We start from the raw sequence: 15,651 nt of genomic DNA, 5'->3' as shown, positions 1-15,651 counted from the left end.
CTTGAGGGCACTGTGCACAGCATTCCATCTATTACAAAGGCAGCCTTACCAGTTAAAGTGCAAGTAATGTAGGTGTTACAGTATCCGTCTATTACTGAAGCGGTTGTATATTTCCATCAAGAGGTGAATCATAAATGTTTTTCCATTTTTGATTCGCAAGCGAGATGGCACAAAGAATCATGAGAGGTGATCTTGTGTGTGCTCAGAGCTGGCATAAACCAGCTGGTTACAGAAAAGTATTTATGATTAGGAGCATACCACTTAGGTGACTTTGGGCTAACCATTGCAACCCATGGCAGGAACCTTTTGGTAACCAGAGAAATGGATATCTTGAGGGCAGTGATCTTGGATGTACTTGGAGCTGGCATAAACCAGCTCTGAGCATCCAAGATCATTACATTACATTACTTGCACTTCAGCCTTACCAGTTGAAACGCATGTAATGTAGTCATTACAGTATCCATCTGTATTACTGAAGCAGTTGTATATTCCCATCAAGAAGCAAATCATACATGTTTTTCCGCAACAAGCTGGGCCAGTCATGAATATTTGAATCGGTTCATGATTGGGAGATAACATATTCCAAATTACAAGTTGTTGTTGTTAAATTTGTTGGTGCATCAGCAACTTAGGCTATAATGCACTAATTACTGTCTAATATCTTCTGTGTTTGTCTTACACGTGATATGGTTTATATATTGTGATATTTATTTATCAATTTTAGAAAGAGAAAAATGTCATCCATGTCCTCATGATCTCCTAGAACAAGATGTAATGATAACTGGTTGCAGTTATACAAATTACAAGTACAAGTAGAATCTTTTGCTTGTAATTGGCCATTCTCATTAAGTTGTAGAAGTCCTCGTTGATGACCAACAAAAGACTTCTACAACTTTTGTTGTTTTATGTGTAAAACAACAAAAGATGTTTTACACATAAAACATCTTTTGTGCGTACAGGGTACACATGCAATTTTTTTTTTTTTTGTATTTCTGAAACCTGAATGGAGCAGATTGAGCAATTCCTCTCCTTGTCAGTCATGGATCCAGTCAGTCATGAATATTTGAATCGGTCTATGGCCTTTGAGGCAGCTTGGCTTATTCTCAAACACAGGATGGCAATTGCTGATGCAGCCAATCTGTATATCCTGACATCTCCAGATCACGAAGTCATTGATGAAGTCTCACAATGCCTTACAAACCACTGCAATGCATTGGTCACATGAGTTTTCTGTGGAGACTTTAATCTTTCTCCATAATAAAATCACCCGAAAGCTTGAAATTACAGTTGAAGTGCTTTATAGCAACTCTCTTTTTAACATTCTACATGTTATTATGTTCTATGTGGTTAGTCCCGGCCAATTTCTCATTAACCTGATGCTATTTTATGAATAATAGCATTAGCATTAGTAGAGGCATTTGATGCAAGAAAGCAAGCTTATGCAGCATCAGCCAAAAAAAAAAAACCCACTTCCACTTCACCCCTCTGTTCGTTAAAAATACCTGTCCAGCTGAGCCTTAAACTTATTTAGGCTATCAACCTCCACCACAAGGGATTAGCATTAGCATTAGTAGAGGCATTTGATGCAAGAAAGCAAGCTTATGCAGCATCAGCCAAAAAAAAAAAAAAAACCACTTCCACTTCACCCCTCTGTTCGTTCAAAATACCTGTCCAGCTGAGCCTTAAACTTATTTAGGCTATCAACCTCCACCACAAGGGATGGCAGTCTGTTCCACCAACCAACCACCCGCTGGCTAAAGGCAAATTTCCGCACGTCTATCCTACATCTGTCTTTCCTCAATTTGAATTTATGCCCTCTCAGGTGATTTTTCTGAGCTAGAGGAAGAATCCCATCAACATTGAGCATGCTTAAACCATTCAAGGCTTTATAAACCTCTATCAGATCACCTCGCTGGTGCCTAGTCTCCAGACACTGTAATTTGCAAAACTTAAGCCTTTCTTCGTAAGAGCACCCCTTTGTTCCATTCACTAATCTTGTTGCCCTTCTCTGTACTCGTTCCAGCAGCTCTACATCCTTCTTGAAATGAGGCCTCCAGACCTGTATACAGTACTCTAGGTGTGGCCTGACCATTGCCTTATACAATGGAATAATCACCTCCTTATCCCTGCTGGAAAAATTCCTGTATATCATTGACAATACTCCATGAGCTACTCTTGCAGCCCGTCTGCACTGCTCAGAGAACTTCATATCTGCCTGCACAATCACCCCCAAGTCCCTTTCATTCTCTACCACTGTCAGTGTAGTACCACAGAGTTGATACATTGCTCTGGGGTTGCTTTTTCCCATGTGTAGTACTTTACATTTGTCAATGTTAAACTTCATTTGCCACCTCTCAGCCCATCTGCTCAACCTTTCCAGATCCTGTTGCAGCAGCATAGTGTCAGTAGTGTCCTTGACAACCCTGCCAACCTTTGTATCATCTGCAAACTTGGACATTAAGCTTGATATACCATCATCAATATCATTTATAAATACAGAAAACAATAATGGACCCAACACTGAGCCCTGAGGGACTCCACTAATAACATTAGTCCACGATGAGCAGTGTCCATTGATTACCACTCTCTGTCTTCTCCCCCTCAACCACCCCTTTATCCATAGCAGCAATTTGCCTCCAATGTCACACTGCTCCAATTTGTGTAGCAGTCTTCCATGTGCAACAGTATCAAAAGCCTTTCTAAGATCCAAGTATATAATATCAAAGTTAGTCCCTGCATCCAGTTCTTTTGTGACTGCATCATAGTATCCAATCAAGTTGGTCAGGCAAGACTTCCCCTTAACAAAACCATGCTGTGTCTGAGCTATAACTGAAGTCTTGTCTAAATGATCCTGCAGTGCTTCTTTAACCAGTGCCTCCATTAGATATAACAACCTTCCGATGTAACGACTGTTTTCTCATTTCCCCGGGGTATCGTTATATAGAGCTTCAACTGTATTTGAATAACAAAATTTATTATTATTCAGATGATTAATTAAGTTAGATTCTAAGATTATTGGCAAGATTCTAAGAAGTAATGCAGGGTGGCTGCAGGGCAGAAGGTTGTGATTAATGGATATTCTTCAGATAGGTATAATGTCAGAAGGGTGGTCCCCCAAGGATCAGTTCTTGGACCACTGCTGATTCTGATTTTCATAAATGACATCTATGAGCAGATAGAGGGTGTGATATCAAAATTTGCAGATGTAGAGATTCGGAGAGTTGTTAATGATTGGCATCACACAGTGCTCCTTCAGAATGACTTGAACAGGTTTCAAGAATGGTCAGAAAAGTTACAGCCATGTTTTAATACAGCAAATTGCAAGGTCATACACTTGGAGAATAGCAACCCCCAAATAACTTATACACTTTTGTAGGGTTGAATTAAAAACAGCAGAAGAAGAAAGGGATCTGGGAATTATGCTATTCATGTTGTATGGGCAGATATGAAATTTTCTGAGCAGTGTGACCAGGCAGCCAGAAACTCCATAGTGTCATATCAATGATTTATTGAGCCTGCAGAAAGGAGGACCTGTCTCAAACACAGACCCTGCCATTGTGGCTAAAGTGGAATGGCTAGTCCTTGAAGACAGATGTGTGACTATACATTTTATGGCAAATGAAGTGAACATCCATATGTCTGTTTGCATCATAATACAAGAGTTCCTGCACACATCTAAGACAGCAGCCCAATGGCTTTCAAGATTGTTAGAGAGAGAGAATGCTGATGATTTTTTCGATCGAATTGCAACAATGGATGAATGCTGGGTACATCACTATGACTCAGAAACAAAACGGATGAGTAAACAATGGAAATGGTCATCTTCACCAATCCCCGAAAAAGACGGTTCACAATTGTCTGCCAACAAGGGTCATGTTGTCAGGTCAGACTTCTGGGACTCAAAGTATCATCCTTACAGGTAAAAAAAAAAAAAAAAAAAAAAAAAAGGTAAAGTGCAGCCATTATCAACCCACTGCAGGATGGAAGCTTCCTCAACAATTCATGCTGAGGGAAATGGACCATAATCTGCCATGCTGGTCCAGGTGGGTTGGCAGATCGACTGTATTCAGCAGTCGGGGCTTGAACCCCGGTCTACTCAAAGAGCGTGTGCTACTGCACTCCCACTCCTGACCACTCGGCTACGGAGGCCCCTCATCCTTACAGATTATCCCCCAAAAGGAAACAGTTTCTATAGTACTCCACAGCATCACTGTGGAGTACTATAGAAACCTTCTGGGAAAGTCAAGAGAGATTATCAGGATGCAGGAAGCTGTCTAAAAGTGTTTACCTCCTAGCCAAAAATACTTCTCCACACAAAGCTGCTCTCAAAGTAGACTATGTGATCATATATGACATTGAAAATCTGCAGCACCCACCTTATTCTCCTGACTTCTCACCTTCACACTTCTCCTCCCGAAAATGACGAAACCATTACAGGTCCACAGATTTCAGACAAATGAGTTATATTCAGTAGGCTTGAAAGAGTTCATCCACAGATGGGAAAATCTGTAGCTCTAGAGGGTAGCTATACAGAAAAGGATGAAATTGCTAGCCAATTCGTAAATCAAATATTTCTAAGTGAGAGTAAATAGTTACTGACCGCCCCTCGTACTTGACTCATCGACTGAGTGCAAGTGCATGCATACACAAACACTACTTTGTTATTAATATTAGAATAAATTTTAATTACATCTCAAATCCCTACTACACTAGTGAAATAATGATAGTTTTAAATTTTTGATGAAACCTAGTCAAGAGTGACTATGTTTCACTACTTACCCGCTCTTGTCTGGAGAGGACTCCGTCACATAAACATGAAATCGTTTTCTAGCTTGTGCAGCTTCTAATAAAGTATTACACACTACTCGAGAATAGGAATGAACAAGGATGGCCTAAAACAAACATTTAAAAAAAAAAAAAGTAATAAATGACTCATTCTTAATACTTGAGACTTTAAAATACTTATTCCATAAAATCAACATAATCAAAAATGAGCATTATAAGGTAAAATTTTAGTTTGTTTGAAATTTTGCTGTTAAAAGAAAAGCAAAAAAAATTGAGAAATCAAAAATGTTCATTTAATTTCACAGACCAACCTACCAATACAAGAGTGAATGTCCAGCTCAGACACCAGACTAAAAAATGTGTACCAAATATTTATTTATCAGTTAAATACAAGATATTCAATCAGATATCATGCAGCACCCACCTAGGTGCCCAGTACCAATTACCAGTACCCACCTGGGTGAGGGTAATTGGAAATTATCAAATGACACAGAAGCCTATGGTAAATATAAATTATTCTGTAATCAAGTCACAAAGGAGGTTAGGCAAGCCTGCCTTCACTTGCCTAACCTATGAGAAATCTTTGGAAAAGGATGCAAAGAAAAACAGCAAGGTCTTCTTTACTTTAGAAGGAAGGGGATGAATCAGATTGGTCCACTTGATATTGATGGTTTGCCTGTCGATGATCCTGGTCAGAGAGCTGACAAACTGAATGAGTATTTTGCATCTACATTCACACAAGGAATTCTGTAGAGAAGTGGGGGACAGAAGCTTATTAAACTCTAAGTGAGCTTAATGATTTTGTAATATATAATAACTGAGCACAGAGTAACTGAGTATATAGTAACTGTGTACAGGTAACCCCCATATAACATGGTACTTCTACAATGCAGTTTCGCTCTAACACGATTGATAAATTGCAGCAATCCTCGCACAACATAGTACACTTATATAACAAGGTTTTACTCTAACATGGTTAGAGAATTGCGGAAACCTCGAGCAAAACACAGTATTTTTGACTTTTTTTTGTGAGGGAAACCCTGCTATTATGTAGGATATAACTTTTCTACATTTCCATTCTCTTTTGTGAAGCACCGCTTTTGGCTTGCTAGTTGTTATGGGCGCCTCCGTAGCCAGGTGGGAAGGAGCAGCAGTGCGTAGCACATGCTTCTTGATTACACCGGGGTTCGAGCCTATCTCCACCAAATACGGAGGATGTGGAAAGGTCAGGGAATGACCACCGCATATTCACAGAGCAATATGGCCTTAGTTGCTAATGCTCCTAAAAACCAAATAACAAACAAATAAACAGCTAGTTGTTATGAAAAAAAAAAGGGAAATCCCTGTGCTAGGTTCAGTGCTATTGAACTTGTAGAAAAAAATCTATATTTCAAAGTTTTATTACTACTGGATAACGTGCCAGGCCATCCAAAAGATTTATGTCATCCAAATGTTGAAGAATATTCCTACCACCTGATACAACTTCTTTTATTTACCTTTAAAACTCATTACATCAGAATATCGTTTCAATGGACTTTGCAAAAAATTGATTCCGAATCTATTGAAGTGATGGAAGCAGGGAAACATTTTTCAACTGTGGACTGTGCTGGAATCATAGCTTTAGTGCTCAAAGTAAAATCAACTGTTAACATTGAGTGTTGGAAAAATATATGGTCAGAGTCAGTTCATTCAGGAAATATGGTCAAACCAGAAGAAAATGGAAACAATGCAATAATACAACTTGCTAAGTCAGTAGGAGGGGAAGGTTTTGATGATATGACTAGTGAAGATGTTCAAGAATTACTGGTGAAAAAGAGGCTGGCAAAGTGGATTTGGTGCAAATGGCATCGGAGGTAAACCAGATTAATTCAGAGGTGATAGAGCAGATGAAAATTCTGAAGTTCCAAATTTTACACTAAAAATGCATATGGGAAGTCATAAACTTAGCTGAGCAATTAGAATATTTTTTTGGATGCAGATCCTTCGACTGAAAGGAGCACAAAGTTCAAAAGGGAACTTCAAAAATGCTTAGCTCCATACCATGAAATTTACAACAATCTATCAAGCAAAAGCAAACAAACAAGATTACTGATTTTTTAGAGAGAGAGAGAGAGAGCAGAAGATACACGAAATCGAGATGCTGCAGAAGAAGTTCAGAAGGTGAAGATATTCTGCAACAGAGAAAATGTTCTCGTTTGGTTGTGCTTAGCAGCAATGAAGAAAAAGAAAATTAAATGAACGTACATTATCTGACATATTATGTACTTTGTAAGGTGTTTGTTCATTATTACTATTTTCAATAAAAATTATGTTTCTGATAGTTATTAAAAAAATGGTATATTTTTTGTTAGCTTTTGGAACGTAACCCTCTTTTTTGTACTGGTTCTTAGTCCCATATAACACTGTTTCGCACTACACAAGATTTTATAGGAACCTAACTACTGTATTATACAAGGGTTACCAAAGAAGGGATGGATATTTCCTACGCCAAACAGTAAAAGGAAAATAAGTCAGTCCCTGAAGAAGTTGAAGATTCTGAATCAAAATGAGAGAGAGAACAGAAGTCTCAGGGAAGAGATCCACAGAAAAATGGATAGAAAAATCAGAGAAATTTCATGCTTTAGATGTGGAAGGATTGGGCACTACAGTCAAAACAGCAGGGCAAATCCTGGCTTTGGTGATTCTTCTCAGCCAGCCCTAACATTCCAAAGGCAGAGACCAATAATAATTGGCCTCTGCCTTTAGAGTATGCTTTAAAGTATGGATTGGCAGCACGTACCGCTGCTGATCCATACTTTGTTTCTTCCATCATTACTAGTGATGAACTGTAGAAGTATGGCTGTGACCTGGAAACATAGTCCCAGTCCTCTCAATGGAAGACTCCATCTTCAACAAGACCCAAAAAAACAAGACAATCTCATTTATTGAACATGAAGATCATGCTTACAGTATTTTATAACTCACAGGTAAATCATTGTTCTCTATGAATTTGTCCTGCATGGTTAAAACGAGAACCAGGAATACTACGAAATAGCTGAACAGTGTTTATGATGCTCTTCAGAGAAGGGATCTGTGACTATCCACTGCAACAAGCTGATACGTTCTACAGAACTCAAGTTCAGCAGTACATAAAGTTTTGGAAACTGTGTAGTTACAAGAATATAATGTAATATTAATTCAGTAATATATTTCAGTTCAAATATTACTTTAATAATAGTTGCTATAAGATTTACTTCAAATACTTCATCTGAGGATATCACGAATTAGACATAGGTGACACTTGTGTTAGTCATGAATTCATCAGTTGTATAGCCATAGCGTGTATTCCAAGGTCAAGTCTAGTACAGGGGTCACCAAACTTGGCCCATGGGCCAGATCCAGCCCCACGAAAGAATTTTATCTGGCTTGCAGATATTTCAATTAGATCGCAAAAACTAATGTTATATTAATTCACAATAAAATTTATGAAAAAAACACATTTTACAGATTATTTTAACATTCGTTGGTTAATTAAGTGCTGACGCCTCTTTGTCATCAGCTTAGTCTTATTAGATATTAATTCTGTTATTTCCACTCAAAGCTATTCTTTGAAACATCGTTAAAATAATCTGTTAATCTTGACCCTGTCATTAAATACCAATAGGTGTTAGACACAGTAATTAGGGATTTCCTAATCAATTGCCAACCTGCACACCATCCCTGATTTGCAGAGTATGGGAGCAAAGGTCACCCTAGGCTTCCACTACACAAGAATCCCGGATCCACGACATACCTTGATATACCTTGATTGGTAAGATTTTGTAACAGCCTGCACATGAACCCTGATGTTCAGAGTATGGGAGCAAAGGCCACCACGGCTTCTACTATACAAGTACCCCAGAACACTATCCTATTAGTTAACGGAGTTAATCCCTCTGCTATAAATTAACTGCTGGCAGCCTGTATGCACATAAAGTTTCTGGTAGCATCGGCAAGAGAAGGCTGTCATGCTTTAGTAATTGTAACATATTGGTAATTGTAACTGTTTTATCCTAAAATATTCAAATTTGTAGCCCTTTCTGTTCTCTCCACAGCATGGTCTGATGATGGGTATGACAATATACCCAAAATGTCACCTTATTAAACTATATTAGAATTAATAATATAGTTTTATATTATAATAATGTAGTTTATTTATTATAATTATAATTAATTATTATAATTAATAAACTATATTATTAATTGCACATTATATGAATATAATAATAAACTTTACGTTAAAATATTTCATAAAATTTTAAGACACTTCAGTGCTTGCTTACTTCAATATTCACAAGTATTTTTTTTTTTTATTCGTGACCCCATAAAAATCATGTCAAAGTTGATGTCGAAAAAAAGAAATGTTGATGTTGAGTGTTGCATTTCTAATGAGCAATGGCCAATTAATTACTTTTTTTGCAAATGTCTTATTTGCAACAAAGCCTAGTCAGTATTCAGGGAATCTAATGTGAAACGTCACTACACCACAAAACATGCCTCAAATTATGATAAATTTAAGAAACTTTGTGGCAAAAAACAAACTCAAAGAACAAACCCAAACTTTTCAAAGTCAACAACAGAAGATTAGAACTTTTACTCATCAAAATTTATCTGCAGTTAGAGCTATTGTTGTTGTTGTTATTTGGTTGTTGACCATTGCCTTATACAGAGGGACAATCACCTCCTTTTCCCTTACTAGCAAAATTCCTGTATATCATTGACAAAATCCCATGATCTGCCCTGGCAGCCTGTCTGCATTGCTCAGAAAACTTCATATCTGACTGAACATTTACTCCCAGGTCTTTTTCATTTTCTACCACCTTAAGTGTAGTGCCACACAGTTGGTACGTTTCTCTGGGGTTACTTCTATCCATATGCAGTACTTTGCATTTGTCAAGGTTAATCTTCAGTTGCCACTTCTCAGCCCATCTTCCCAAATTTTCTAGATCCTGTTGCAGTAGCACACTGCCATTACTGTCATTAGCAACCCTGCCAACCTTTGTATCATCTGCAAACTTTGACACTAAGCCTGATATACCTTCATCAATATCATTGATAAATATACAAAACAACAGCGGACCCAACACCGAACCCTGCGGGACTCCACTCATAACATTAGCCCTCGAAGAGCAGCACCCGTTGATTATCACTCTCTGTCTTCTCCCACTCAACAATCCTTTTATCCATTGTAGCAATTTACCCTTAATACCGTTCTGCTCCAATTTGTAGTCTTCCATGTGCAACAGCTTCAAAAGCTTTCCTGAAATCCAAGTATATGATATCAAAATTATTTTTTGCATACAGTTCCTTTGTGACCACATCATAATAACCAATCACATTTGTCAGACAAGACTTTCCCTTAACAAACCCATGCGGTGTCTGAATTATTGATGCAGTCTTATCTAGATGATCCTGCAATGCACCTTTAACCAGTGACTCCATTATTTTACCGGGAAAAGAAGTTAAACTAACTGGTCTGTAATTACTCGTACCCTTCGATCCCCCTTTGTGAATTGGGGATACATTTGCACATCTCCAGTCCGTGGGGACTTCCCCTGAGTACAAGAATGCTCTCATAATTATGGCTAAGGGTTTGCTTACTTCCTTTGCCACCTCCTTTAATATAACTGGATAGATCCCATCCATCCCAGGTACCTTTTTTATGTTTAACTTCAACAATTTCTCCTCCACTTTGCTCTCAGTTATTACAAAATCATTAAGCACACTGCTACAATTTGATAACCTTCTGGCATTTTCAAACCTTAATAACTCCTCATGTGTGAATGTAGATGCAAAATACTCATTTAGTTTGTTTGCTATCTGAGCAGGATCATCAACAATCGAACCATCCATATCAAGTGGACCAATCAGATTCATCCCCTTCCTTTTAGAGTTTATATAAGTAAAGAAATCCTTGCTGTTTTTCTTAGCATCCTTTGCCAAAGATTTCTCATAATCTGCCTTTGCCTGCGTAACCTCCTTTGTGACTTGATTACAGACTAGCTTATATCTGCCATAGGCTTCTGTGTCGCCTGATAATTTATATGCATCCTATGCATTTTAATTCTCTGTCATGAGTCTCATTAGTTCATTTGATAACCATTTAGGCCTAAACCTTGAACAATATTTCTTAATAGGTATGAAACATTTAGTAGCTTCCACGATTAATTCCTTGAATGCTTCCCACTTAGAATTTGCTGTTGGTAACATCATCAGTTGATCCCACTGTACAGAATTTAAAAACTGTGTGAGACCACTGTACTCACCTTTACGGAAGCAAAAACCATTTCCTTTACCTTCGATGGTAATTATATCTTTAAGTAAATCCCACATCAGTACACTGTGATCACTGCCACCTAGTGGTTCCTTTATCTGCAAATTCTTAATACACGAATGATCACTGCTGATAACCAGATCAAGGGTATTACTCTCTCTGGTTGCCTCTCGAACATGCTGCTGCAGAAAACAATCGTCCAATAAATCCACAAAAGTCTTACTAGTGTGCGAGCGACCAATCCACAAGTTCCAATCAATATCTGGGAAGTTAAAATCCCCCATTATAAGACATTCTGATTTACTAGCCCACTATTTCTCTGTACAATTGTTCATTCGAGTCATTAGGCCTATAACACACTCCTACTCTTATTTTTGCTTTTGCAGTGCTTATGTCATCATCATCATCAATGTTTGATGATGATGATGACTCATTGCTTAAGAACGAATGGAGAATTTGTAAAACGAATTTGTTTGGCAATTGCAGAAGAAGTATATCTTGAGAAAGTAAAGAATTTTGCATCTGTAAGTTTATCTTAATGAACTGTAACAAGATAAATTGAAGGTTTAGGAGTCAATGTTCAAAATAAATTCATAGAAAAAGTTAGTGAATTCACACAATTTGCAATAGCAATTGATGAGTGAAGACACAACCCATACAGTTCAATTACTAATTTATATCCGAGGTGTAAATCAAAAGTTTGCAGTAAATGAAGAGCTAACTGTATTAAAAAGCTTGAAAGATACAAAAAATAGGTGAAATATAGTTTTAAGTGTGTGAGAAGCAACTGATGGCCTCAGATTGAATTGGGATTTTCTATCAGCGGTTATGACAGATGGCACAAAAAATATGGTTGTTACTAAAATTGGGTTCATGGGTCAGCTTCATGAATATCTTGAGAGTAAAAATATTAAAATAACCAATGCAATTTCATTGTATAATTTACCAGCAGTCTTTGTGCAGAAACGGTTTGGGCATAGATTATGTCATGTCAAATGTTAATATCAACAGTAAATTTTATCTGCAAGACTGGTCTGAATCGTCAGCAATTCAAAAATTTTCTTGAAAAAATTGATGCTGAATACGGTGATTTATTGTGCCACACCGAAGTACGATGGTTGAATCGTGGTAATGTGTTGATGTGATTTTTTGAAATTAGGGTCGAAATAAATCTATTTATGAATAAAAAACTGAAGCCTTCTCTGGAACTGTCAGATCTCAAATGGCTGTGGAACCTTGCCTTTTTAAGAGGTACATGTGAACACCTGAATTTTCTTAATAAGGAACTACAAAGACGAGACTAACTTGTCAATGAATTGTATTATAATGTCAAAGAATTTGAAACAAAACTGGAGTTACTTAAAAGTCAACTACTTCGGAATAATTTTTCACATTTTCCATGTTGCAAAATTTATCTAAAAATAGGCCTAGTTTAATTTTTTCACTGAAAATTTTGTTCAAAATGTTAGTTTATTGCAAGAAAATTTTGCGGATAGATTTTCTGATTTTAAAAATAATTAAAAGGTGTTTGATCTTTTTCAAAATCTGTTTGACGTACCCATCAATTTGTAATCTACACATCAATTTGTAATTCAAAGAAGTGCTCAGACAGGTTTTCTCACCACTTCTAACCTCTTCTTTAAACAGCTTGCAAAGGTTGCCACTGTACTAGTTACACTTTTAATGAAAGATAGATAAAACTTTTAACCCAAGATAAGTAAGACGTGCTTCAAAATCTTTTTAACTTCAATGGCATGCATTAGTTGAAATTGTTTAGATCTATCTTTCCTTTCAGCACTTCTCTCTATACAGCAGTGAAGGTCCACCAATATTCATCTACTTTTATATAAAGCACGTAGCATACTTTTCAGCACACAAATTAATAAGATGACAAGAACAGACTACTGCCTCCAAGTGTTCAAGCATCTCTTTAAATATCTTTGCTCCTTCCATTTTTAGGCCTACTATAAGATGCACATTATCAACATTAAATGCCAAACAGTTTTTTGAAGGAATCCCACTTGCTCAAAAGAGGATTTCACAATTGTAAACTCCTGTGACATAATGGTCGTGTTAGAATATAAACAGTTTTTTTTTTGTCTAAACAAGTTTCGCTGCACAAAAAACAATTTGATAACAATGAAATGAACACAAAAAAATCATTTATAGAAAAGTTTTAATCTATCATTTTGTAGATATGGTAATTCTTTTTCAAATGAAATCATTAGATTATTTTAAAATTAATTTACCTTCTAATAAATGCAAAAAAAAAAAAAAAAAATTCACCAGATATTAAAATAATGTGTACTTACAGATCCATCAAAAATAAAACAATGCCCCAGTTTTGCAATCTTCATCCTTGAATATGCTGCCTTTTCAAGAAAAACTTGCCCTCTGTGAGATAAAACTTTCTTGCATTCACTAAAGTCCTGAAGCAAGAAAAAATTTGCTTCATATGAAAATTGCTCAATTCCTATAATTAAAATATATTATAATGATATACTAGGGGACCTGGCCCTGCTCGATGGGCTCGCTTCTTTTGATAAAATAAAATACTTACAGAAGACACTGTGTGTATTCCTCAGGTACATAATAATTACATATGGAAATCAAGAATGGTGTTGCGTGGTCATCTAGATAAACAAAGTGCATGCACGAGGTTTATCTAGCATGATCACACTAAAACAGAAGCTTCTGTTTTAACTTGTTTTTCTAAAACAAACTTCTGTTACATAGCTTAGTATTTGTTACATATTACCACGTAACCTGCATCCCTCTTTTCCCATTGGCCGAATAAATATCACTAGGAGGAAAATTATTTTAATATATAGAAAGATATATAGCAGACTCTTGATTTACTGGGATTGGATTAACCGGGACACTTAAGACTCCAAATAAAAAAAAAAAAAAACATCAATCAGAAATCATAAAATTCAAGTAATAACTAGAATAGGTATAAACAGATGTTTTGCAAGTTGCAAATAAGCGACAAGAAGTGGTGTTATAAATCATCATTGGGAGATTAGTGTGCCCATTATTAGCATTAGCAGAGGCATATGATGCAAGAAAGCAAGCTTATTCAGCATCAGCCAAAAAAAAAAAAAAAAAAACACACCACTCCCATTTCACCCCTCCGTTCGTTCGAAATACCTGTCCAGTTGAGCTTTAAATTTGTTTAGGCTATCAACTTCAACAACAAGTGATGGAAGTCGGTTCCACCAACCAACCACCCGCTGGCCAAAGGCAAATTTCCGCACATCTATCCGACATCCGTCCTTCCTCAATTTGAATTTATGCCCTCTGAGGTGATTATTCTGAGCAAGATGAAGAATCCCATTGGCATTGAGCATGCTCAAACCATTCAAAGCCTTATACACTTCTATCAGATCACCTCGCCAGTGCCTAGTCTCCAGACTCTGTAATTTGCAAAACTTAAGCCTTTCTTCGTAAGAGCAACCCTTTGTTCCATTCACTAATCTTGTTGCCCTTCTCTGTACCCGTTCCAGCAGCTCTACATCCTTCTTGAAATAAGGCCTCCAGACCTGTATACAGTACTCAAGATGTGGCCTAACCATTGCCTTATACAAGGGAATAATCACCTCCTTATCCCTGCTAGAAAAGTTCCTGTATATCATTGACAAGACACCATGAGCTACTCTTGCAGCTCGTCTGCACTGCGCAGAGAACTTCATATCTGCCTGCACAATTACCCCCAGGTCCTTTTCATTCTCCACCACTGTCAGTGTAGTACCGCAGAGTTGATACGTTGCTCTGGGGTTACTGTTTCCCATATGTAGTACTTTACATTTGTCAATGTTAAACTTCATTTGCCACCTCTCATCCCATCTGTTCAACCTTTCCAGATCCTGTTGCAGCAGCATAGCGTCAGTAGTGTCCTTAACAACCCTGCCAACCTTTGTATCATCTGCAAACTTGGACATTAAACTTGATATCCCATCATCAATATCATTCATAAACACCGAAAACAACAACGGACCCAACACTGAACCCTGAGGAACTCCACTAATAACATTAGTCCACGTTGAGCAGTGTCCATTGATTACCACTCTCTGTCTTCTGCCACTCAACCATCCCCTTATCCATAGCAGCAATTTGCCTCCAACGCCACACTGCTCCAATTTGTGCAGCAGTCTTCCATGTGCAACAGTATCAAAAGCCTTTCTAAGATCCAAATATATAATATCAAAGTTATTCCCTGCATCCAGTTCTTTTGTGACTACATCATAGTATCCAATCAAATTGGTCAGGCAAGACCTGCCCTTAACAAAACCATGCTGCGTCTGAGCTATAACTGAATTCTTGTCTAGATGATCCTGCAGTGCTTCTTTAACCAGTGCCTCCATTAATTTACCTGGAACAGAAGTTAAACTAACAGGTCTATAATTACTTGTGTCAGCCTTTGATCCTCCTTTGTGAATTGGGGTTATATTTGCACATCTCCAGTCTATGGGTACCTCCCCTGAGTCCAAAGAAGCTCTCATAATTATGGCTAGGGGTTTGCTTACTTCCTTTGCTGCCTCCTTTAATATAACTGGATAGATCCCATCCACCCC

The 15,651-nt window shown here is 37.4% G+C and overlaps 1 protein-coding gene across 1 annotated transcript in view; it reads right to left on the bottom strand.

The window, feature by feature from the left end:
* The window catches only part of eIF2Balpha (eukaryotic translation initiation factor 2B subunit alpha), a 168,881-nt gene that overhangs the window by 61,738 nt on the left and 91,492 nt on the right, over positions 1–15,651 (bottom strand). The window contains exons 5-6 of the mRNA XM_090373526.1: positions 13,390–13,506; positions 4,780–4,892 (exon numbers count right to left, since the gene is read on the bottom strand). Of these exons, the coding sequence (XP_090229652.1) occupies positions 4,780–4,892; positions 13,390–13,506 (230 nt within the window). The remainder of the gene's footprint in view (positions 1–4,779; positions 4,893–13,389; positions 13,507–15,651) is intronic.

This window comes from Mastigoproctus giganteus, chromosome 5 (assembly GCF_048544385.1).
Source record: "Mastigoproctus giganteus isolate SK-2022 chromosome 5, ASM4854438v1, whole genome shotgun sequence".
Lineage (NCBI taxonomy): Eukaryota > Metazoa > Arthropoda > Arachnida > Uropygi > Thelyphonidae > Mastigoproctus > Mastigoproctus giganteus.
This window is presented reverse-complemented; position numbering and strand designations above follow the sequence as displayed.